General features: G+C 41.4%; 1 protein-coding gene across 2 annotated transcripts; it reads right to left on the bottom strand.

Annotated features, from left to right (window-relative positions):
• Nucleotides 1-162: 162 nt before the first annotated feature.
• Nucleotides 163-23,621, bottom strand: RRP1B (ribosomal RNA processing 1B). 2 transcript variants are annotated; one of them, XM_063181552.1, is made up of 16 exons: nucleotides 23,461-23,621; nucleotides 19,175-19,257; nucleotides 18,239-18,296; nucleotides 17,434-17,519; nucleotides 16,347-16,408; nucleotides 14,861-14,990; nucleotides 13,415-13,479; nucleotides 12,755-12,918; nucleotides 12,429-12,520; nucleotides 11,506-11,603; nucleotides 11,062-11,081; nucleotides 10,510-10,638; nucleotides 9,112-9,851; nucleotides 6,122-6,268; nucleotides 5,352-5,418; nucleotides 163-3,470 (listed from the first exon to the last, which is right to left on the bottom strand). In XM_063181552.1, exons 1-16 carry the CDS (start codon nucleotides 23,591-23,593, stop codon nucleotides 3,280-3,282), a joined length of 2,265 nt encoding a protein of 754 aa, XP_063037622.1. In that variant the 5' UTR covers nucleotides 23,594-23,621; the 3' UTR covers nucleotides 163-3,279. The 2 variants fall into 2 exon arrangements, with proteins under 2 accessions (XP_063037622.1, XP_063037616.1); XM_063181546.1 differs by having other exon boundaries at nucleotides 12,429-12,523; nucleotides 23,461-23,619.
• Nucleotides 23,622-24,113: the final 492 nt, after the last annotated feature.

Here is a 24,113-nt window from a genome sequence, read left to right as displayed (position 1 = left end):
GTATCTGAGTATTTTTCAGTTTGGGCTCTTTATACTATCAAATAAAAGGAAAAGGCAGATAGCAGGTGCACACCAGCAAGAACAACTTTGTGCTTTCTAGTGGCCCCCCAGATATTACCCTCTTCAACCTCCCAAATTCACAGATTTACCCAAAATACAACATCCACAAAAAATATGGTTTATTGGACTAGATTAAATGATGTAATGCTTAGACATTGTATTTGTATTAACAATGCTCTTGCAGAGGAACATAAAATGATACTTTTTTCCTGTCTCTAATGAAATCTCAGAGCAGGTAATTCATGACAAAGGGCACTGGATACTCTCCACACAGCTTTGACAGACTGACTATAAGAGATCTTGCATATCCAATAATTGAAACAGAATTTCCACTTTTTGCCTTCCTGAATTAATTCTGTGCTTTTAAGTTCTCTTGAAGCAATGAAGAATTATAAACTATTAGAGCTTGACAAAGTTGATCAGATTTGTAACAAAAATACAAAACCACTGTCCTTTGAAAGTTAGGCCACATTATTTTTGACTCAGAGCATGGCTGGCAGCTGGAAGAACACTGGAAAAAAATCCATGAAGTGACATCAAACAGGTCAGATAAGTTTTCCTTTTTCTTTTCTTACCACTACATCTCTCCTCAGAGTACCATTGTGTCTATGCAGTGGATATTGCAAATTATATTTCTTTTTTTTTTTTTTTTGTCTTCAATGCTTATTGGCATTGTCACTATCCAAATAATTTGGGTAATGTATTCAAATGTACCTCAACAATGCTGAATAAACTGCATTGACAGTGGTAGGGTTTTGTTTGTAAAGTTGTCCTGAATGAAATTCCAGATACCTCTGAAGACAATACCCATCTCACAGGCATATTTACAGAACACTGCACCAGTTTCATGGTACAGATGGATTATGGATGCATTGCAACAAGCAACCACATCACTAAAATTTTAGATACAATCCTGACTGCCATTTCTGCCCTCTCCATTTAACACTGTGGGCAATAAAATCATTGGACAAACAACAGGTTCAGTGGATCTACAATCAACAGAGATATAGCCAGACAATCAATACATTTCCATAATAAGTTATATGTATTAAAACCAAACCAAACCCCCAATGTGTCTGGATCCTGGATTCTTCTGTGCACACCAGATCCACCAAGTGATTGCATCTCTATCCTTGGAGAAATGTGGCATCTCTAACCTGAGGCATTCACAACCATGCACATACAAATGGTTTTATGCATATTCCACAAGAGACTTTTCACTCACAGGACAAAGTAACAGTACAACATATTGAACAGGCTGTTACACCCTACTTACCATCATCTTGTCAATAAAATCCATTATGCTAATTTACAATGAGTTTTTTAAAACATAAATGAACAATACTTGCATAAATGAATATCATTCATTTATCAACGTATTCTCCAGAGTTCTTTACTGATCACAGAAAGAGCTACAGCCTAGAACAATATCAAAACCAAATGAAATTCAGTCCTTCACTGTAAATGGGAAAAGAAAAGAGCAAAATTAATTTCTGGCAGTACCACAAACCATGGACTGCCACAAACTTAGTGAGAGAACTGGGACGGATCAGAATTGAGCAGCTGAGACCAAGCAGCCATCTGGGAGTACCCCAGTATTTGGAAGCAATTGTAGCTGAGGTACAAAAGAACAGTTTCAATACCGTTGCTTATGAGGAGTAATCTGGCAGAGGACTGGTAAAAGCCAGCACTGAAGGATGCAAATATGTCACAAAATGTACTTCTGCTGGCTGAAGCAGCTAAATAAACATTTATCAGTTTATTTAACTGATAATCCAGTTATCCTAAGACAAGGTAATGAAGCAGGTTCACCCTCTCTCTTACAGGATCACAGCAATAACTGGTGTGAGGCTTCGTGAACTTCAGAGCTTTGCTCTGGCACCAGGCTGTGCTTCCAAGCTGAGCTCTAATGTAGCGATCTGCTGCAAAGCCTTTGTGTCATTCACATAAGGAAAATTTCCAAAGAAAGGTTTCAAATCTTCCAATTGTATCAAAAAAGGTTTTATTTTAATTTACTCTTCGCCTCCTCACTGTTCCCATTCAGATTACATAAATGATCTCTTGCAGCAATGCATCTCAATCTTTACCAAAGAAGCAAATTAAAAACAAAACACGCAGAGTAGTAATAAAACATCCAAATAAAAACACTCTGAGAAATGCCAAGTGGACATCTGATTCTACATCAAAACCAAAACCAAGCTGCATGGGCTGTAAAGTTTCACCTTGCACTGAGAGGCACAAAGCTTTCAGAGAGATGTGTCCTGCCAAAAGATGCACTGCACCCACCTAGCTCACTTCAGTCCAGGCAGAGTTCATGCACTGAATGAGGGCTGAGTTCTGGCTCAGTGTGGTGGCACCAGCTGCTAAAGCAGAAACCCAGGAGTCCTGTCAGACCTTCAGGAAAGGCAGCAGAGGGGGCTGGGGGAAGACCTGGAAATATCAAAGATTTCTCCTGCACAAATTTCAGTTCAGTGAAGAGAAGGAGCCAGCTCACAGTGTGACAGGCTCAAGCCAGCTTTGGCACTTGCATGACTGAAAACAATGGGGTGACTTGTCCCCAGCTCAGCAGGCAGCCAGCTGTGAAGGTTTATTTGCACCAGTGACCACTTGAGCAACAGCTAAGGGTTTCTTATCCCAGGGAAAGCTCTCTTGCTAGCTGCAAAGCTACCCAAGTCCAGCTGTTATTAAACAGACACACAAGGTAATCATTATTTCCAGAAGAATTAACAGGATGCCAGGGGTGACACATGATAAATGACAGAGTAGAATTTTAAAATATAGAAATACATGACCAAGTAGGCTTAAAATTTGCATTGCCTTTTTCTAATTTAAACTCTGTCTAATGAAAGACAGTTTAACAGCATGAAGTGCAAGTTGTCTTACACTGGCTCAAAAAAAAAAAATCACTGAAACAATCAAACCCTGTACATTCCTTAATTAAATGGACAAGTCTCTTGGGAACGACATGGGCAGAGACCATACTTTTTGTAGACCAAACCTGAGCAGAGACTGGGTTTTGTTTCTTTTCTGTAAAAAGACAAAACAAGTATTTCAAGGTAGAGCTGAAGTGGTTTCAAAATAGCAATGATCCAGGTCATAATCAGAATTTTGTATATACAATTTGTATTAACTTAAAAAAATAAAGAAGTTCAAAATACCTCCAGAGAACATTCTAGGTTAGCAAAATGTCCTGTACAAAAGTAGGCCACATTTGTTGGTTTAAAAGAAGTCCACAGCAGCTGGTCTCTTCTTAGCTGACATAGTAAATGGTCTCTTCATTTGGGGCTCTTTTGCTGGGGTCACTGTGGGTGACTTCAGCACCCCATGACGAGGTTTCTGTTCAGGATTGAAAGCCACACGGGAGGGTCCTTCTGGGCTCACCAATATACTTTTGTCAGTCTTTTTGAATTCTGTTGAAAAACAAGCCAACAAATTAAAATGAAATGCAACTCCTGGAATAACTGGGCCTCTCAATCAACTGTGGGATTTCCCAGCCCTAGGAAACTGAGTTAGATCCTCAAGCCCAGCAGGGCTCAGAAGCCTTGGCAGAGAAAAGAGATAGTGGTGAAGCACATCTCTCAGCAGAGCCCCTCTGTGGTATTTTTGGGGTCCCCAGGACAAAGGAGGAATTGAAAATTTGACTCTATGTTCTTAGAAGGCTGATTTATTATTTTATGGTATTATATTATATTAAAGAATGCTATACTCAAACTATACTAAAGAATTGAGAAAAGATACAGAAGTCTACAAAGAATGATAATGAAAACTCCTGACTGCTTCCAGAGTCCTGACACAGCTGGAGGTGATTGGTCATTAAAACAAAACAATTCACATGAAACCAATCAAAACAACCACCTGTTAGATAAACAATCTCCAACCACATTCCAAGGCAGCAAAACACAGGAGAAGCAATCAGATAATTATTATTTTCATTTTTCTCTGACGCTTCTCAGCTTCCAAGGAGAAAAATCCTGAGCAAAGGGATTTTTCAGAAAATATGACAGTAACACCCCTTGGGGAACAGGGTCTGCTGCAATCCACTGTGAACCCTCCATGTAGTTCCACAGAGCACCAGAGACCCTGGGCCTTCTCCTCACACACAAGAGTTCCAGCTATCCTGGAAAACACCCCACTGGACTTTAAAAGATGCCAGTGGGTAAGCAGTGTCTCTCCTCTGACTGCTGAACAGCTCCAGAGACTCTTGGCCATCCCTTCAGCCAGCACTTATTTTTCATTTTGTTCAGCTGTGTTATATTAACATGAAGACATTTACCTAAATACACTGTTCTCAATTTGAACTTGACCTTTTGCACACTTCAGGGAGTTAAAAAGTAGCTAAATGAATTCATGGAATATAATTGTTAGCTATGGAGCAAGACATTTATTTAACAGGGAAAATACCACCTGCTTACAGAAGGGAAGTGACCTTTACCTACTCATGATCATTCATAAGCCACAAGCAGCCAAAATAAAAAGCAAACTTTGCTACTACAAAGTCTGATTTTATCAGCATGTCAGCATCTTTGCCTTGGGAAACACAAGTGAGCAATGAAGACTGTGAAGTGCAGGTGTTTCCAGAGGAGCTCTGCACACAGGCAGCTCAGGAAGGGAAGTTCAGGACCCTGCTGCAGTTTGCCACCCATGAGGCTCCTTCTGCAGGTCACTAATGCAGCACCCTGGAATTGCTCAGGTCTGGCTGCAAGGCTCAGTGTCCTAAACTGTGACAGTGTTCACAGGGGTCTTATGTTGCAGGAAGAGACGGAGATCTGACTCCATGTTTCAGAAGGCTGATTTATTATTTTATTATATATATTACATTAAAACCATACTAAAAGAATAGAAGAAAAGGTTTCATCTCAGAAGGCTAGCTTAGCTAAGAATAGAAAGGAAAGAATGATAACAAAGGCAGCTGTCCTGGACTCTCTGTCTGAGCCAGCTGGGCTGTGACTGGTCATTAATTACAAACATACAACATGGTCCAATCCCAGATGCACCTGTTGCATTCCACAGCAGCAGATAATCATTGTTTACATTTTGTTCCTGAGGCCTCTCAGCTTCTCAGGAGAAAAAAATCCTAAGGAAAGAATTTTCATGAAAAGATGTCTGTGACACTAAACTTTACCATCTTGTCTGGAAAGGAACTTGAGGAGGATTTGTAAACTAAACACAAATATTGAGACAGGAACAGAACCATCCTGTTTTAGAGGTATCCCACAGGTGTGTGAGTGTGTACAGCTTCTTCCCCATTCCTCAGTTACCAGAGAGACTGTGGACACACACATCAGACTCACCTGCAGTCATGTTTTTATTCAAGCCAAACGTGACTCTTTTGGAGCTGGGTGTCTGCAGTTTGTTCAGCTGTAAAGCAAAATAAAGAGATTAAATAAAATAAGATTTTTGAGGCAATGCTTAGAGTTCTTTCATTTGCACCCACAGATGTAAAACAGCCTACTTCTTCCTTCATTTTGCTTAGAATTGCCCCAATCCTCTGACTGCTGCTAAGGCAGCACTGTTTTCCTAGCCAAAAGCAAACATATTCCATTTGTGCAGAAATCACATACTCTCCTTAATGTCATTACGTAAGTCAACAACAAACAAGAAGATATTTGTGTGCTAAACAGATTGGCCCCACTGCACTCAGGCCTCAAACTGCTAGGAGGACTTGAAAAGCTTTATATGTTAAAAAGGTCTAGAGAAGAGGGCAGACTATTGAAGCCCTGCACTGTTGCCAGTCTCCACAAATGAGAAGAAATGGAGGCTCAAAGCCCCTTTGCAAGACTGAAATCAGTTTGTTTTTGCTTTCTTGTGAAACGGGCAGATTCAAAATGGCGTGTGTTCAACAAGAAGGCTGAAAGCAGAGGGGAGGGAAGAAGAGACATCCTTCACTCATTTTCTGAAACTCTGGAGCCATGTGTGACTGTTTAGAGCAGCAGCATTTCCAGTTATATCAGCTCATGTTAGGAGACTAACAGGGAGTGGAAAAAACATCACAAGTGATGAGGAGCTTATATGGGAAGACATTTGTTCCCAGAGTCAGGTACCCTTTGTGAGATCACCTCACCTGCATGGGTGTCCTGGGGGAAGAGATGGTGCTTCTGGCTTTCCTGAAGAACACTGCCTTTGGTACAGTTGATTTTTCAAATTTTACAAAATCACTTCCCAGTTTTGATTTCTTTTTCTTTAATGGTGACAGAGCAGCAGTGCTTTCCTGTCAAGGAGGGAAAGGGAAAATGAACGTTGTACAAAGTTCTGTATTAACCAATTCCTAGTGCTGTGACCAGTGCTGACCACACACTCACATTAGTTAAATCACCATGTTTAGCTCCCAGAAGGTAATTTTGCAATTGGCATGACTGAAAGCAGAAATTGAAGGCAAGCTCTGTGCAGAAATAAGAAAGTCATTGCAAAGCACAAAAGGAAGAATTTGTAATATATCTGCCAAGCTCAGCAGAGTGCAAACAAACATGTTTTCTCCATGTGCATGAGGATACTTTGCAATTGATCCTTCTCTCCTGCACACAAGTGATCATTTTTTTTGCCTTCACCATAAGTAAAAACTCTTCTGTGGTACCCCTGAATGAATAAGATAAATAACTAATGAACAAACACAGCTTTGGGCTAAGATGAAAACTTTGAAGAAAAAAATGGAGTATGAAATCTGACTATACTTTCAGAAATTCAGCTATTGTGTAGTGCTACTGGTTTGCTGACTAAAATTCATACTCTTATGGTATTTAAAGCAATTCTTGTCTCCAGTAGAAGGCAATTCTTAGGGCTTGCACTGGCAGAGCTTTCTAACCTGCTGCCTGTGGACTGTGGTGAGGGGAAGCTCAGTTATGCTTCTCATCAACCTACAGACATGGAATTCCAAAGGTATTCACTGACAAACTGTGGAAAATGTACAGCAGATATGGCCTCTTTTGATCTGAAAATCACTTCTGCTTCAAATAAAAGGAAAACCCACAAGACTTCTTGTTTTCTTAATTGTGGAGACAACTCTGAAACAATGCTGATCTCGTCTGGTTTTTTTCCCCTTCTCCTCCTCCTCTTTCCTCTGAATATTTGAAGCTAACTCTCTGGAGGTGTGTGTTGTCCTTGAAATCAAGAATCAAAACATGCCCCTCATTTCTGGGCACAAGGCCAGGATTGCATAACTAAAACAAGGAAAGAAAACAACATGTTATTTCTCAAGCAATGAAAACAAAATTAGCAAAGCTCAATTTCCTCTGCATTTGTACATTTTAAACTTTCCCCTGACCTCTTCTTTCTTCCATCAGTACTCTCCCTCTCCTCCTGACTCAACTTCCAAGTACCTTTCCTTGTCTCCATCCCTTTTAACACACACACTCACACAACTATGTGGACTGAGCAAGAAAAAGCAAATTCCATAATTTCTTTGGAATTCCACGTGAAGAGTGACCCAGTAGCCCAAGCCCTGCCAGCCAACAGGCCAGTGCTAGGTTGTGCTGCTGCCTTTTCCTCAGTGCTAATTTGTGCCAAAAAGTCACTCCCATGAAGTCTGCAGGAACTTCTTATCTTGAATCTACCACAGGTTTTGGAATCTATTGGTCACCTGCAGCAAACCCTCACAGAAAGAGATGGGGGTGTCATAATCATATTTTCTTAGAAATTAAAACTTTTATAGGCAAAGTAAAACCAGGTGTGAAACATGGAATATTGAGGTAGGAAACAAAGCCAATGGTTCCTACTTTGGGAGCCCCACAGTGAGAGAAATGCAGTTTGAATAGTGGGGAGAGAGAAACCTTTTGGCTCTTACCTCTCAGCACTTCATCATCAAAAAACAGAAAATGTCAATTATTTTATTCCTATTTAAGCAAAGTTTCAATATTAATTTTTTCTCCTGTGAAGGACTGAGTAGCTCTATCTCCATATACAAGGCTGCACTATTTAACTAATCCTACAGGTTTAAACATAAGTCAAACAGAAGTGAGCTCATGGGCTCAAAACATGCAGCTTTAACTCTGTTTTGTACTCATAATCTCATCTGTGCTTTATGAATTTTTTTCCACCAAAGTGAGACTGTCAGCAAGAGTTCCAAGAATGAAACTAAACTCCTGAATGTGTTAGGGTGAATATGCACATGGGAAATGAGCAGTTAAAAAGAATTTCAGTAGCAGGAAAGGGAAGAACACCTGCACTCTCTTTCTTAGCCACTATCAAAACTATACAGTGTAAAATGCTTTCTGACTTTCAAATCATTGGGAAAAATCAACACTATTCTACCTATTACAAAGAAGAAAATGGGGGTGAAGGTAGAGAGGTCAAAAAATTGGTTATTCCCAAACTGCAAGGCATACATTTTTGAAGAAGACGACATCAGATCTTCCTAGTGAACAAGCACAGTGTTGTATTTATAAAAAACTGGACCATTCAAACATGTGATCACACAGCCATTAAAGGTCAGTGTCATATTCTCTATTCCAATGTTCCAGTGTCTATTCTCTTTCCCAAATACCTTCCCCCAGACAGTCCTATCATTTTTTCTACGATGGAGCAGTGAGCAAGCAGAAGAAGCCACTCCTGGAACTGCTGTGGGCAGTTTCACAAGGAGCTGATCCTAATCTTGTGTGCTGGATGGGATGTTCCATCTTCCCATTTCTCACTGTTTTGCCAAAACATGATGAGTTTGAGCTTTACAGCATACTCTTTGAGCTTTACAGCATACTCAGCCCTTGGTGAGTATGCTGTAAAGCTCAAAGAGAGACCCAATGCAAAAGAATCATTAACCCAGAGACCAAAGGCAAAAAACACAAAAAAAGACAACCCCATCTTGCCCCTAACATTTCATTTTTCAGCTAGATGGGTTCTTCCAGCTGACTGGCTGGCACAGGATTGAGTGTCATTGTACGGGGGGGTGTGACACTGTAGCAGTGTGTGGATTTCTGGGGACTCAAGTTCTTTTTTGGTGACAATGAATGATGACATCAGCCAGCAGCCCATGCAGCCCCATGGTCAGAAAGCCAAAGCCAGATCAGAAAATCAGCCTGGCAGTTCCTGAAGCAGGCAGAGCAAAAAATGAGATGTACATACCACCTTCCTGTTTTTCTTGCATACACTCTCCAGAACTCCATTGGCTTCCACAGAGTTTAGCACCTCTTTCACTTTTCTCTTCTTTTTCAGAGTTGCTGCATTTTGACTGGAGGCTTTCATCCCTTCCAAACCAACTAACTTTGTCTTTCTCTTCAGTGTGACCTTTCCGGAGGGTGCAGATTCAGCCTCTGCCTTTCTTGGCAGGGTCCCCAGCAAATCCTTGCTGGGTTTCAGGTCAGTTTGCTGCACAGGGGGATCCCCATTCACGAGGACAGCCCCTGCTTTCTGCTTCTTTTTCACAGCCTTGGGAGGTAACAGAGTGACAGAAGGGCTGACATCCTCTGCTGCACTGGCAGTGGCTGCCCCATTCTGACACGCTGGTTTCGCAGGAACATTCTGCACTTTTGGATTCAATTTCTTCAGCTGGCTCTTTTTATTCTGTTCTGTGTCAGTCAGGCTGTTCTGCACACAGATATTGTGATTTTCTCTGGTGTCAGTTGCTACATCTGTGGTCTCACTGGCCTCATTTACTAGCAATTTCTTTCTCTTCCTCTCCTTTTTATTTTCGGGCGCCTTTTCCTGGCTAGAAGGATTGGATCCAGATGTTTCAGCTTTTCCCTCCTCACAATTTCCATCAGCTGTTCCAGAATCAGCACTTATGCTGTCCCTCTTCTTCCTTTTTTTCCTCTTCCTTTGGGGAACTGATGGCACCTTCCCACTTGACAGGTCTTCTTTATCCTCTAAATCCATCCCAAAAAGAATGCCATAACATACATGTGAAACACAAAGGTACTCACAACAACTGAATTCTATTCTATTTTTGTTTTTCTATTTTAAAATAGGTGCACCATTTTCCTGTTATCAGCCTGCAGTTTTATTGTTACAGCTGCTGAGGACACTGCAGTCTGATGACGTCTGGCCTAATTAATATTTTGCTAATTTTGCCTTATCACAGGTAAGATCTAAACCATTCCCTGTGGCAAGCCTATTTTTCATAGCAGCATCCCTAAAAAGAGTTATTATTACCCACCTGTTAAGCCCATCAGAAGGGCAATTCAGGGGTTAAGTATTTCAACACCCCCAAATTCTTATATTCTAACACTCATCCTGTTTTAAGACATGTTTCTGCTTTCCCACAGGAGCAATGCAAACAGCTCCTTTCAGTTCTACTTTTGACTGAAATTTTTGAGGTGATGCTTGCCTCAGAATTAGGAAGAGAAATCCTCCCACTTTCAACGGGAACTGAATTTCACATTTAACCTTCATCACAACAGGATACAAATCAGCACATCCTGAACAACAGTGTTGCCTTCCTCAGAACAGCTTTTATCTGACACTTTGCCAAACTGCACAAGTCACTGCAGATTGTCTCTCTCCCAAATATTGATTTTGCCTTACCTTTTATTTTTTCCAGCTCATTTTGTTGCCAAGGCTTGACAGCTTTTTTCTTTCGCTTTCGCCTACCGGGTTCATCATCATCATCTTCATCTGTAGAAACTTCTTCAGGAATATCCTGGGGGAAGATTCCTGTTGAGGAAGGATAAGGTATCAGAAAACTGAGAGTCCTACTTCTATGAACAGTTATGCTGTACCTATACAGCATAACTCTCACAGAAAGAAAAAGAAAACAACTCCTCTTTCTCCACTCAACCTTAAAGCAAAGCACACAACCCATTCTTATTTGCTTAAGCAAAAATAATCATCTTTCATTTAAGGACAAAGTACAGGGTTGCTCAAATTGTGAAATTAATTTGGCCATCTCCAAATATGTGTGATGTGTCTAAATGAGATTTTTAAAATCCACAAAACCCCCAATATAATATTCTTGAAATGCACATTAAAAAAAGAGGAGAAAAATAATTCCAATATGCATTGTATGGGAATATTATATGTAATTTAATGGAAAATAAAGACAGTGACTACTGTCTCTGTCTGCTGCTCAGTCCTTACCTTCTGCTAAGTCCTGGAACCTGCAAGTGAGAGGGAGAAAAGAAAAACCAAAACATAGTTACTCATTCAGTACCAATTATAACACCAGCAGAACAGCATCACTGCACTTACTATGGTTTTGTCAAAACAGGAACAACATATTTTTGCATAGGAAGTTATAAACTCCAGAAGAGATCTGCCTCAGTAACCCCCCTACTCAAACCAAATTACTGAAAATAGTGAGAAAACAACAATTTCACACTTTTCCTGCATCTGTTCCTTGCATCACACCCAAGCTGATGCCACATCCTGCAGTTCAAGCCCACACTGTGCAGATAAACCCCAGCTGGCTGCAGCTGGCTGGTACCAATGAGGATCAGCATAACAATGGTGTCAGGACAAGACAGGCTGGGCAGAAAGAAAACCAGAGTAGCTCAGGGCAAGGTGTATTTCAGCAGAACTCACTTTTTGACCAGCTTGTACAGCCTCTTTCTGTTCAGGGAAGGTGTATTTTTCTTGCTGGCAAATTCGAAGATTTTGTCAGCAACAGCCTTGTAATCAAACTGTTGGAGGGAAGTACAACACAGCTGTTCTTAGTTTATCCATGCAAGATCACCCAGTGCAACTCGTGTTACAAATATATCAAGCATTAAGTTCAATAGGTAACTTGTAAAGATACACATCTTGAAACAAACACCTGCTTTAAACCCAAATGTTTTCCTCTGTTGAAATTTACGCCCCCTTCACACACTGACTTGTACAGATGGCTGCTTCATTAACAGAACAGCTGAACTTGCTATCACGTTCTCAAACATTCCTAACCTGATTTCTTACTCAAGAGAGAAGCCAACCCACTTCAAAACTCCCATAAATATTTAGCTAAATATCAGATTTAAAGTGTGCCGTGTCCTAATTCTTGTTTAAAAGCCACAGATACATCAAGTGTATCCACCTGCATGTGTGTTTGATGGGAGGATGTGTCGGAATCACTACACTGCACTGGCCCTGGGTTTAGAAAACCCAAATTGTAACATATTACTCTCTCTCCTAGGTAGGTATCCCATCATCCATGTTCAATGAAAATTAGGCTCATTGCTTCCCCACCCTCACTGACTTGGCTTTTAGCATACACATTTTTTAACTCTTGAAATGGGAAGGAAGGAGCAGAAAACAGAAGGTATGGGAGAGAGGAAAAGGAATTTAGACATGGATTTATTTTACTACCACTGACAGAATACACATTACATAAATACCACCTTATAATAAATCAAGAGATTAAAATTTTCTAACATGTTTATCCATTAACACCCTTTACTTCTTCACCTCTTGAAAGGGTGGGGGAAAAAAGAGAGCAGAAATATCAGTAACAGAGCAAAAGAGCCACAAACCTGAAGAACAGCCCCGATCCCATCATCAGCATTTTCATTAATATCCTCTGTGTTTTTAGCATCCTGTGCTGATTTTCTTGACAGAGATCTGTCTGCTATTATAGAAAAAAGATTGAACATTAATATTTTGTCTGAGATAAGCAACTCCAAAAGAACAAGCTTTACTAAGCACATCTGAAGGGAAGACAGGAAAACACAATTACCCTTACAACACCCTGAACATGTGTTTGATTGGTTCAGAGCAGAAATGCATTTTCAGGAAACAGGTTTCCTGAAATCTGTTTCCTAGCAACTCTTACCAGGGCAATTTGGAGTTTCCTCCTTACCTTTGGTTCTAAGCATCTCTTCATTTTCCTGTTTGCCTTCTTCAGAAACATTCTCCTCATCACTGTTGGTACCCAGCTCTTTCATCAGGTCCTCGATGGCGAAGGGGGACTGGTCCACGATCATCTCAAAGACACCGGTGGCCACAGCGTGGAGCACACGCCGACTGTCAGAGAGCAGGGTGAGCCCAAAGGCAGGCCATAAACACCCTCCCTCCCAGGTTAAAATAGTGGGGATTTGAGGGAAAATGGATGAGAAAGAATGTGGAAGAACACCATGCTCTTCAGGTGATGAAAGTCAATCTGTTACTCCCCAAGCAGAAATCCATTAATCCAAGCAGTGTCCTGCTAATGTGCCCCTCTTAAATTTCACTCTTTATATGCTGACCTATATTACACTGCAAAGAAGCAGCTCAGCTGGTCTATGCATTAAAAAAAATTAAAATAACTGGATAAATTAACCAACAAAGGTTGATATAGTTCTTATAAATCCATGGAGACTATAGCTTTGATAAACACAAGTTATCTTCATATGACTGTGCACATTGATGGTAAAATATCCTTCTTTCTCTACATTCTGAAATTATGATTCTTTGATCTATTTATTACCATACTCAGAGTTTCTTAATTCTAAAAAAATATTTATCCTTTCATCAAACTTACTCCTTTGATTTGGCAGCAATTTTGCAGAAAGGTTCGATGAACTTGAGATTCTGGTCTGCTGTGAGCTGTTTGATTGGAAAGAAAATAAATGTGAGTACAGAAAATACTGTATGTGTACACTGAAATTCCTTGAATATTGGTGTTTGTACAGGAATTGGTGTTGGGGGATCTTCTTGAACAGTCTTTCAGCATATTATCCAATTCCAACTGGCAGAGGTATCCAGGATCTTTTTGTTACCACAAATTTCCAGAAGTATTACCAAAACACTGACTGCCTTGCAGACTTTATTCTGCTGAGTACAGAAATACAACAAAGCTTCTTACTTTAGATAAGGAACCATGAGGCAGAGAAAGCTTAAATAATTTTGCATACTTTCCCAAAGGTCTGTAGCAGACAAGAATAGGATTTGGGTTTCTCTTAACTGGGCTGCTTGCACCAAAACCCTCTCAGCTACAGTAGAGTTAAAGATAAAGACTCTTTCCTTCAAAATCCAATTTATGAGCATCATCTGTGATTTCATAAAGTCTGGGGGGACTCACTCCCCTCTCCAGGCTCCCAGTGAGTGGCTTAGCTACAGCTGTGCGACTGTGGAGCTGCAGAAATGATTTGGGCTCCAATTCTCTGGTGCAGACTTCATCTCTCTCTTGATCCACAATCCAGAACCTCAAAACCTGCAGGCAGGATTGGTTTGAATACTGACTGCAAGGAAAAGGGATGGAAAAGTGCTGACAGCTTTGTCCATTGCAAGGAGAAGTATCAGAGAAAGGGGAGGGAACTGAGGAGGAGCCTGGGATGAACATGGGCAGCAGGAAGGGTGCAGGGACAGGAGAGATGCTCCTTGGCTTTGCTGCTGCAAAACTCTGCCCCACTGGAACAGCAGCCAAAATTAAGGGCCATCAGTTAACTGTCACAGCAACACACAGCAGAGCAAGACAGATGTCACCAGCAAAACAAACATCTGGATGTGGGGAGTGAACTGCACAATGCACAGACAACAATAAGCAAATATGAGACAACTGTGAAAGCTCACTTTCCTCCTCTATTTAGGTGCTACACAACGAGCCAAGAGCAGGCTTTATGTCAGCCTTTGCAGAAGCAAAGACTGGAAAACATGCTCACACAAGGGAAATTGCACTGAGTCCCCTCTGAAACAAATAAATGAGAATAGTCTAACTATTTTATGACTATTTTCCAACCTCAATTTGGAGCAGCATAGCAGTACTCAGGAACTTGGGAGAAACTACCATATTCCCACTGTCAAAGACATGAACAAAAGCATAACTTGTAGTAAGTCACTTCCTTCATGCTTACTCAGTGTTGTTATATTTAAAACCATTAAAAATTAAATAACCTAAAAACTACATTTCAAAAATTACATTTCCTCTAAAATGCTTCATGCCACAGTTCACATAAATCAGGAATAAAATGACAAAGTATTTTCTAACCTCCTTTGCACCAACTTTAGCCAATTCATCCAGATAGATATCAATGAAATGGAACTTTATCCCAGTGGGAGAATTGCTGTCTGGCTCCATAACTTCTTTCATTAATAGCTGCAGCAATGGTTCAACTAGACTGAAAAAAAAAATAAAGAGGAAAAAAAAATATTAATATTCAATTGCTCATGTCTTATTTGCCTTGAAAACAAACTCCACTTCTTCACAGTTATGGACAGCTACCCAATTTAACCCAATGTTTTCCTTTTTTTACCCTGAGGCCTATCATTGCTATCTTTCAGGAAAATGAAGTTTTGTGTATTCCAAACTTTGTCCCCTAGCATTCTTTAGGACCTGCTGCTATTTTGCCCAGAACAAACATTTCCAGTCTCAAAGAGAATTCAAAACACTGCAAACCCATAAACATTCTTTCAGTTTTACTTTAATACACATTTCTTCAAAAGCATTTTAAAAGATAAGAGGGAAGAAAGTCATGCTAGGCAGTTTCTTGGCTCCACTCAGGAGGGAGAGGCAGTTCTTGAGCTCCCTCACTCTGCAAAGAAAGGAATCATGATCCTCTCTTCCCACACTGCCTCCTCCCAGTGAGAGATGGAGGCCAAAGCCATTAGAAACCTTGTCAGAAGTCAGTCTGGGTCACCATGTGTGTGGGAAGAAGGGCTTCAGCTCTATCAAACCTCCTCCCCCACCTTCTGCTCCTGACAAGGAACATTTTCATCTCTTCAACCTGAGGGCATTTACCCAGTGCAAAATTAAGGTGGAGCAGCAGGGATGGGGTGTCCTTTAGCTGTGCATTCCTTTCTGTTTCCACAAAAACATGCCTGTGTGCATCCCACATTTCAGATGGTGAAAGAGAGAAAAAGGATAACCTTGACACTGAGTTATCAAGCACTTTCAATTAAAATATTTAAATCTCCTCATCAGTTTAAAGACAACAAGCTTATAAGTGGCACAAGAGCTCTAGACAGAGCAAATGACTGCAATTATTTGCCTTTTAAATAGAATATGGAAGAAATACAACCAAAACCACTGAAATTTACAACAAACAGGAGGCTAGTTTACAATTAAGGGGTTCTGTCTTATCAGAAGAGAAATCACCATGATTAACCACAATAAAATAATTACTTAAAAAAATCAGAGCCAATCAGAAAGCCATAAACACACAAAAAAATTCCTTTTCTGTAATTTCTGGGATGCAGGTTCCCTGTCTAGTGTCTCTGTAGCTGGTATTTCATTGATAGCTCTTCTGGCTACATCAGAAAATGAAATACATTAAATACTGTATTTAATTTAATGACATATAACTCATTACTATGTTACTAAACAAAGTGACATGAAGAACAAATAAGCCTTAATGTTAAGACTTCATGACAATGGCATCTATGGAAAAGAAGAATCTATTAAATGAAAATATATTTGAATACAGGTATATTGGGTGACTTGTTTGTGATGCAACAACATTCAGAAATCTGCTTACCCCTCATCCCATTCATTTCTTTTCAGCACTTCAAAGGATTGCCTCAGAATCAGACGCATCAGCTGCAAAGCACAAAATCTGTTAAGCATGTTGTTTGTGAAAACAGGTAAAGGAGCCACTGTGGCTGTGATATGAACAGATTTCTTGGTCAACCTCTCTAGCACAAAGTGGAAGCTGCTTCACATGAATGTTTTGACAGATTGTCTATCATGTAATGCAACAGAAGGGTGTTGTGAAGGAAAAAGGACAAGCTATTTTCATATGCTAGGCACAAACTTCATTATCATTTCTATACAGCTTCCTCTTGATTCACAACCCTGATTTCTTCATTAAGTACTGCCTTAATCTAAGAAAAGCCACAGCTTAAACTGGACACAATATGGGACAGATGATAACAACAACAATTTAATTTACTTGAAAATGCACTAAGAGACAGTCACATGTAAAACAGCCACATTCAACTGGCTCAAAACCCTTCACTTACTGAAATAACTTCTATATCTGCTAATATTGGGAAAGAAAAACCACCAGTGAATGTGCCTGCAATTAATTTCTTTCAAAGATAATGGGATTTTGTTCTTTACAAAAGTATGCTTTTTAAGATTCTAGTTCCTGTTTAAATATTCTGTTTCCTATAGAAAGAATTTTGACTACTGAATGTGCTACATGGATACCTTACTGGTGGAAAGCTGGGGTTCTAGCGCAGAGTCATAAAAGAGTCTTTAAACAGTCTGATCTAAACTGATGTTGATAGTGTCCTTTGAGACAGTATTTATATTCCAGTATAGAAATCAAGAAGAAAAATCACTGTGTTAGAAGGGAAAGCACTTGAGCACAACATAAACTGTGCTGGCTTTGAGGTTCATGCAGTGGTGAGTGCAAACCCTTAAAATGAACATCTCTTGCAAAGTGTCAAGAAGATGATGCCTTGTCTTCTCTTACAATACACACCAATGCATGTGCAGACAGAGCTGCCTTCCAGCACACCAGCACCACACGTTTTCTAGGAGAAAACACCACCCAGAGAGGTATAATTACCTCTTATTAATTACCTCTTATTAATTACCCACCAGAGAGGTGTAATTACCATGTAGTACTTGTCCAGCCGCAGATTGTCAATCCCGTTCCACTCCCGGTTCATCGTCTGCCAGAATGTCTGGATGAACAGGTGTCCTGCAAGGGAGCAAGGAGAAACACCTGCATGTCTGCCACAGTGGGCTGCTCTGCTGATCTGAAAGGGCCTCAAGAAAGGGATGCACTTCCCTAGGATTCCCCTAGTGACAGGGACAGAGCTGTGGGAAGTCAGGCTTGACACTGCTACAATAATCAATTAAACTTGAGAACAACACAAGAAAAGGCACACAGCTACTTTTAAAAGCAAGTTTAATTACAGGAACAGATTTGTACCTATTTTGTGTTATAAACACACAATTTTGAGCAAAATATCTGTTCTGCACCCATTTCTACCCAAAGTATCTGTTCTGCACCCATTTCTACCCAAGCGTTTTTGGCACTGACTCAGTGCTCCATTTCATAAGCATTCTGAATACCAGTGGCTTAACAGCTCATGAAACAAGGCTGGTTTTGAGCAGGAAATACACAGAACAGTCCATGCAGAACGGAGAAGTAAGGGGACAAGTTTGTTTTGCTATCTGTCCTCAAAAATCTCACCTATATCCCACTGAAGACGCAGTTCTTCTGCATCAGACAGAAAAATCCTTCAGCTCCTGCCTCCCTTAATGGAATCACACTGACCAGTTGGACAAAAAGGAAAGAAACAACCACCAAAATAGCTCCTCTGTCTGCCTGTCTTTATTCTGGCACTGTGATAGTGGAATCACCAAAGAGGGAAGCACCCTACAAAGCATTCAAGGTAATTCAATAGTACTTACGAGTCTCTGTATTCTGAAACACGTGGATAAGCTGGGAGATATTGGCTGCAAGTTCCTCCTAAAAGTAAATAAATATAGTTAGCATAGCATGTTTTAGAGTTTGGTCTCCTCACTAAACATATGACCAGCAAACAGCAAGAAGTGTGAATTTCATGAAACAGCTCCCAAAATGAAAAACATTCTCTCAACAGCTGCTTTAGTACTGCAGTTATCCTTGCACTGGGACTAGCTCAGCTGGAAGAGAAGTTTCAAGGGTATCAAAACCTGTTCATTTCACCAGATTAAACCATCTTTCTGACAGCAGACAAAATTAAATTAGGAGGAGAAGAACTCCATGTATTTGAATTAATAAATGATGCAAAACTTACAGGGCACTGCTCTCATACAGGTCTCTGTGAAGGGGTGTGAGCTATGTGTGAGATAAACCTTGTTCATGCAGACAAGTGATCTGAAAATTGAGGTTACTGAGAGCTGCTACTCCAAAACCAGTATCTTTGGAAAGCAGGGAGACAAACTAGTAGAAGTTGACAAAAATATGCAGTAGGGACAAATTTGGTAGTAGGGGAAGTGCTGCTGAACTAACAAAGGAAAAGGAAGTGTGGAACTCACACTAAAATCTGCACAAATGTTGTAGCTGCAGTGAAGGGCAACCTGCTGTTACTGTTTTAGTTACACAGAGTCAACATTCCATGAGGCATCTATTTTAGCTCTCATTTTGAAAGGTAAACAGCTACACCTGCCCTTCAGAAGGTGACTCCAAAGATGATCTGTTCATGTTCAGATCACCGAGTTACAGTCACCTCTTTTGCACGTACCACAGATGGGCTGCAGGGGAAGGGGAAAAAAAAGATATTTTTCTCCATTTTAAATTATTAAATGTCACTAGAGTGTATGTTGGAGGGCCCCCTCAAGCAAATACAAACCCAGTTACTGTACCTGAAGCAGAGGTTTATCCTGCATCCACATACAATAGAAAAGGCCTTTCCATATTTTCAGCAGTTCTTCCTGACTGAAGCCACCTACAGTACAGAACAAGTCTGAATTAAAGGAAAAAAACCCACACATTTCCACCAAAATATTTTCATGCAGTTCCCTCTGCTCCCTGCTTTCTTCTCTGTTTTTGTTATTTTCTCTGGGCAGCCACTGTAGGCACATTAACTGGAAGGCAATCTGGCATAGAACAGTGATGGAAACTGTAAGCTTCTATCTTGTACTGAAACAACAAAGATTTCAAAGCAATCACAGGTAAGATGAATATCAAGATAATTCTGATAAATGCCTCTAGCATATTTTTAACACTAAGTCTGAAAGAAATTTTTAATGAGAATAACAGAAATAGTTTTACAAGAAACATGGTTTTTTTGGTTGCTGTTTTTAACAAAAGTCTCACTCTCTACCAATACTTTTACTCCTTACTAGGGGTTTCTTTTGATAAAATAACCTTATAGCAATCAACACATTTATTTCTACGTTAAACTTTATAGTCAAAGAGCCTGAGCAACTATAATGACAGTTTTTTGATACAGGAAGTCTTGGGATGTGCTAACACCTGAATTTTAACAGCAAAAAATATTTTCACATTCCAGAAGTAAAGTACTACATGGAAAGCCACTAATACCTGCTCAAGAACTGGATTTTTCATTACATCAGGTAAATTTATGTGAAGTAAAATTATAACAGTACATTGTTACAAGGCAGCTACAATGACCTACTACAGCTATTTTCAAACTATGGCCTATTAAATACTCCCAAGCAATCTCATGAAAAATCACTTGGGTCATCTTCAGTAAGCTCAAATTTGATCCAAAAAGATCAGTCTCAGGGGTCTGCCAGTCAAAAAGCTTGAGACACAGTGCAAGATCTAAATTGTGCACCTTCCCCTTGGACCAAGTCAAATCAAAGCAAAATTCACTCAGACAAAAACCTGCAAACACATTAGCCCTGCTTGCTTGAAAAGGAAGGAAGGAAATATGCAAAATCCTATGTAAGAAGCAATGTGTCCAGTAATATTAAACATTAATTATAAATTTCACTTAGATTTGACAGTACTGTTATGATAAAACATGAAACAAATTGATTGAGTGATTTAATATTAATTGAAATATTAAAATAACATTTCTTAAGGGAATTTTATGTGACATACTGAATGGTAAGAAGCAGTTCTAACCTCACAGGCAGCATTAACCCCACAGAGGCACCAGACAGAGGCATCACCTGCTACCTGTAAATGTGCTCAGGAGTTCACAGAATTGAATCACAGAATTATTCAGGTTGGAAAAGACCTCTCAAATAATCACTGCAAGGCCAGCACTAAACCATGTCCCCAAGCGCCACATCTACACATCTTTTAAATCCCTCCAGGGACATTAACTCCACCACTGCCCAGGAAAGCCTGTTCCCGTATTCTGAGGAAGGAAAACACAGACTTCCATGGGATTTTTTTGCTTTTCATCCACACAGGGCTTTTTAAAGTGTCCTAGGCAGTCCTGTGTCCATTTGACATAAGACTCAGACCAAAAATTAGAGCAATTTTCTTATCCTAGTGCCTCAAAAGTGTAGTTTCAAGACTGTGTTTTCTGTTCTTCAACTTTATGTGCTGCCTCCAGCCACAGCTGGCAAATAAAAACCACTAAAGTAAGGTTATTTTAAAACCTGGATGCATTATATTAGCAACCACAATGCCCAGAACTGAAGACTTTCTATACTTTGAACCTATCCTGAGAAAGATTTTGGCTTTAGGGCTTGAATTGTAACTGTCCCTGTGCACAGTAACTCTGTTCTGTGTATTGAGGGAGCTGGCATTAATGTTACAACCACTAAGAACTACTTTACTTGCCAGCCTTTCTGTCTGGGAGTTGGGCTGCTTTGACACTGCTATCATTGCATTTGTTACAATTTTTCCTATTCTAGATAATTGCAATGGACCAGATCCACACAGGCACATTTCAGTGGAAATTATGGAAATGCTTTACAGATCCAGGCCCAAGTAAGCACAGCTCTGTCAGACAGGGAACTCCCTCAGCAATCTGCCCTCTTTTACTAAGAGTTATTTCTGTTTACTATTCTTTCATCCATTCATTTGGTAGTTCAATGGCTTCTACAGAGTTTAACTTCTTGCTGAAAATTAAGAAGCTCCCTCAGCCTTAGCACAGACCACACAGAGCAGTCCTGTCTATATAATAAACACCTGACAGCCCTGAACATCAGGTGAACTCCAGCACTTCTGCCAAAACTCAGCACATTCCCAACTCCTCAGGTCAGGGCACCTTACCTGGCTTGCCTGATGTGTGAATCTCTCTCAGAACATTGGATGGGTATAATAATAGATACTATAATTGCTAATTAATAAATAACTGCTAATAATAAATAACTTATATATATAACTTTAAGTGCTAATTAATTAATAACTTTAAAAAACCCCTCTCTTCTGTACATGCTTTTTCTCCAAGCCCAAAGAAGTTAATCTTTGTTTCAATACTACCAGTTTGAATAGTACCTAACAGCAAGTACATCTGAGAGCTCTGGAAATTAGTCACCTGTGTTTCCTCCTCATTTGTATTCCGTGGTGGGCTGTTTTTAACATGCAAAAGGTTCACAGCCCAACTGAGCAATTTCCCTGTGATGGTTTCATGATGTTTTAAAGCAGTGCCTGAACCTGCAGCCTTTTCCCTCAGTTATGGGCACCCTGTCCTTCCTGTGGCTGCTTCCACAAACTGCAAGGAATCTGCACCTTCCAGTGAGATCACAGAGCACCACTGAACACACAGCCCCCCTTGGAAAGTCTCCAGAGCTAAAAAATAGAAAGTACCTGAGAGGTACATGGTGTACACCATCCTAGTCCCCAGGCAATCCCTAGATCTGTGTTAACTGCCAGGATTGGGATAATGCCTGTTTGGCTCCCTGGCCTGACCCTGTAAGGCTGTTCCAAGTGTCCTTCCCTCTGTCACACGTGGCTAATGGGTCAAATACTACTTGGAAAGGCAAAAAACAATATTCATTCCACAGTCTTTTCAAGGAATTCACACAGGCCCAACCAGTACTCCAGCACTCCACCTGCAGTTCAGCTCTTGGGGTCAGCTCTAGGCTGGTTCTCCAAAGCCACATATATATATACATAGTATATAAAATATAGATGTAATATGCAATAATTTAAATGTATGGTAATACAATAATGTAGAAAGCAGCTTATAAAAGATATGTTTTACATAAAAGAAACATAAAATATAGATTATACATTACATTATATGTAATATGAGGTATAGGAATAACACACATCCATGTGGAAACTGCACATGAGGCACTTTCAGGCACAGGGAGCTTCAGACGGGCCTTGCCAGCTTCAAACTAACTTCAGGGACATCACTGAATTCTTATTTCTAAGGTGCCGATATACAGCTCCAAGTAGAATTTTTGGAAAAACGTAGGAAAAAAACATTTGATACTATGAACTGAAAGTACAGGTAACCCAAATGGGTTACACAGAACCAGCTGCAATTACATACGTGCTGAAAAATAACTTAGCTTTCCTCGATTCCCTCCGATGCTCCTGAACATCAGTCATGAAAACACAGAAGGTGAAACTTTCACCTCACAGAAACAACAGAAGGTGAAACTTTATACTGCATACCCCGGGGTGTTTCCAGCCTGGGCCACTTCAGTGCATTTTCTTGGGAAAGAGAGCACAGGAGCCAGCCCGCTCCCATCCCGGATTCGTTAATAACTAATTACAGGCCATAATTTGTTAATGGCCTCTCGTTCGAGGCCAGCGAGACCCTCCCTCGGTCCAAGCTGACCCTTGCCGAGCCGCCCCGGTGCCCGCAGACCCTTCCCGAGCGAGCATCCCCGAGCGCCTCGGCTCCGGGCGCTGGGGCTGCGCCTGAGGCAGCACCGGGGCAACACGTGAGTGTACATGGGGAAACACACGGGTCAAAAAAAAAAAAAAAAAGTTAAAACTAAAAGCAAAAAGTAAAGTAAAATTAAAAAAAAAATTAAAAAACAAAATTTAAAAACCCGAGAGGAAGCCCCGAGGAGGCGTGCCGGGCTCAGGGCGCACACGTGGTGCTTCCTTCCGTCCCCATGCCGTCCGGACGGGGCCGGGGCCGGGGCCGCCGCTGCCCCCGCCAAACACCGGCACCTGTCCTTGTCTCCATCCCTGTCCCTGTCCCTGTCCTTAGCCCGGTCCCTGTCCGCCCCGCCGGCCCCCGGCCGGCCCCGGTCCGTACCGCCGGGCCGCTGGGTCCGCACGCCTATGTAGCCCCGCAGCTTCTTCAGGGCGCGGTCTCGGATGCGCTTCTCGTTGGCGGCCAAGCGCTGCGCGAACTGCACCTCGGGCGGCTGCACGGCCGCGGGAGCCATGGCCCGGCCTGGCCCCGTCCCTGTCCCGCTCCTTCCCCGCTCCCGGCCCGGCCTGGCCTGCCCGCACCGCGCCGGGCTGCGCCTGATGCCGTCAGCGACGCCGGCCTCTGCCGTCACCGCGGGGAGGCGGAGCGCGGGGATGGGCGCGGGGGCATCGCCGGGTTCGGGGCTCATCGGCACCGCCGGGGCCGGCTCGCACAATAGAGGCATCCCCCCGGGGTCTCCACCGGCCCGGGCACCCCACAGATCACAGAGTCATGAAGGCTGGGAAAGAATCTCTGAGATTACCGGGGCCAGCCGGTGTCCGGTCTCCACGCTGCGGACCGGCCCTTGGCACTGGGTGCCGCGTCCGTCCTGGATGGAGGGGCCAGAGCGGAACACAGCCCCTGAGGTGCGGCCTCACCTGTGCCCCGTATAGAGGCACAATCACTGTCCTGCTCCTGCTGGTATTGCTGACATCAACCAGGTGCCATTGGCCACCTGGGCACACCTGGCTCACGTTCAGCCTCCCCTGCCCAAC

The sequence above is a fragment of the Melospiza melodia genome, chromosome 2 (assembly GCF_035770615.1).
Source record: "Melospiza melodia melodia isolate bMelMel2 chromosome 2, bMelMel2.pri, whole genome shotgun sequence".
NCBI classification, from domain to species: Eukaryota; Metazoa; Chordata; class Aves; order Passeriformes; family Passerellidae; genus Melospiza; species Melospiza melodia.
The sequence above is the reverse complement of the archived record's forward strand: the minus strand, read 5'-3'. Positions and strand labels throughout refer to the sequence as shown.

Excerpts from the sequence above, each read along its gene's own strand:
- RRP1B (XM_063181546.1), bottom strand. The coding sequence starts at position 23,593 with ATGGCTCCCGCGGCCGTGCAGCCGCCCGAGGTGCAGTTCGCGCAGCGC. Across the intron at positions 19,258-23,460 it reads GCGGACCCAGCGGCCCGGCG|GTGGCTTCAGTCAGGAAGAA; the intron begins GTACGGACCGGG and ends TCTGTACTGTAG. Across the intron at positions 6,269-9,111 it reads GCAAGAAAAACAGGAAGGTG|GAAAGCACTGCTGCTCTGTC; the intron begins GTATGTACATCT and ends CCTCCTTGACAG.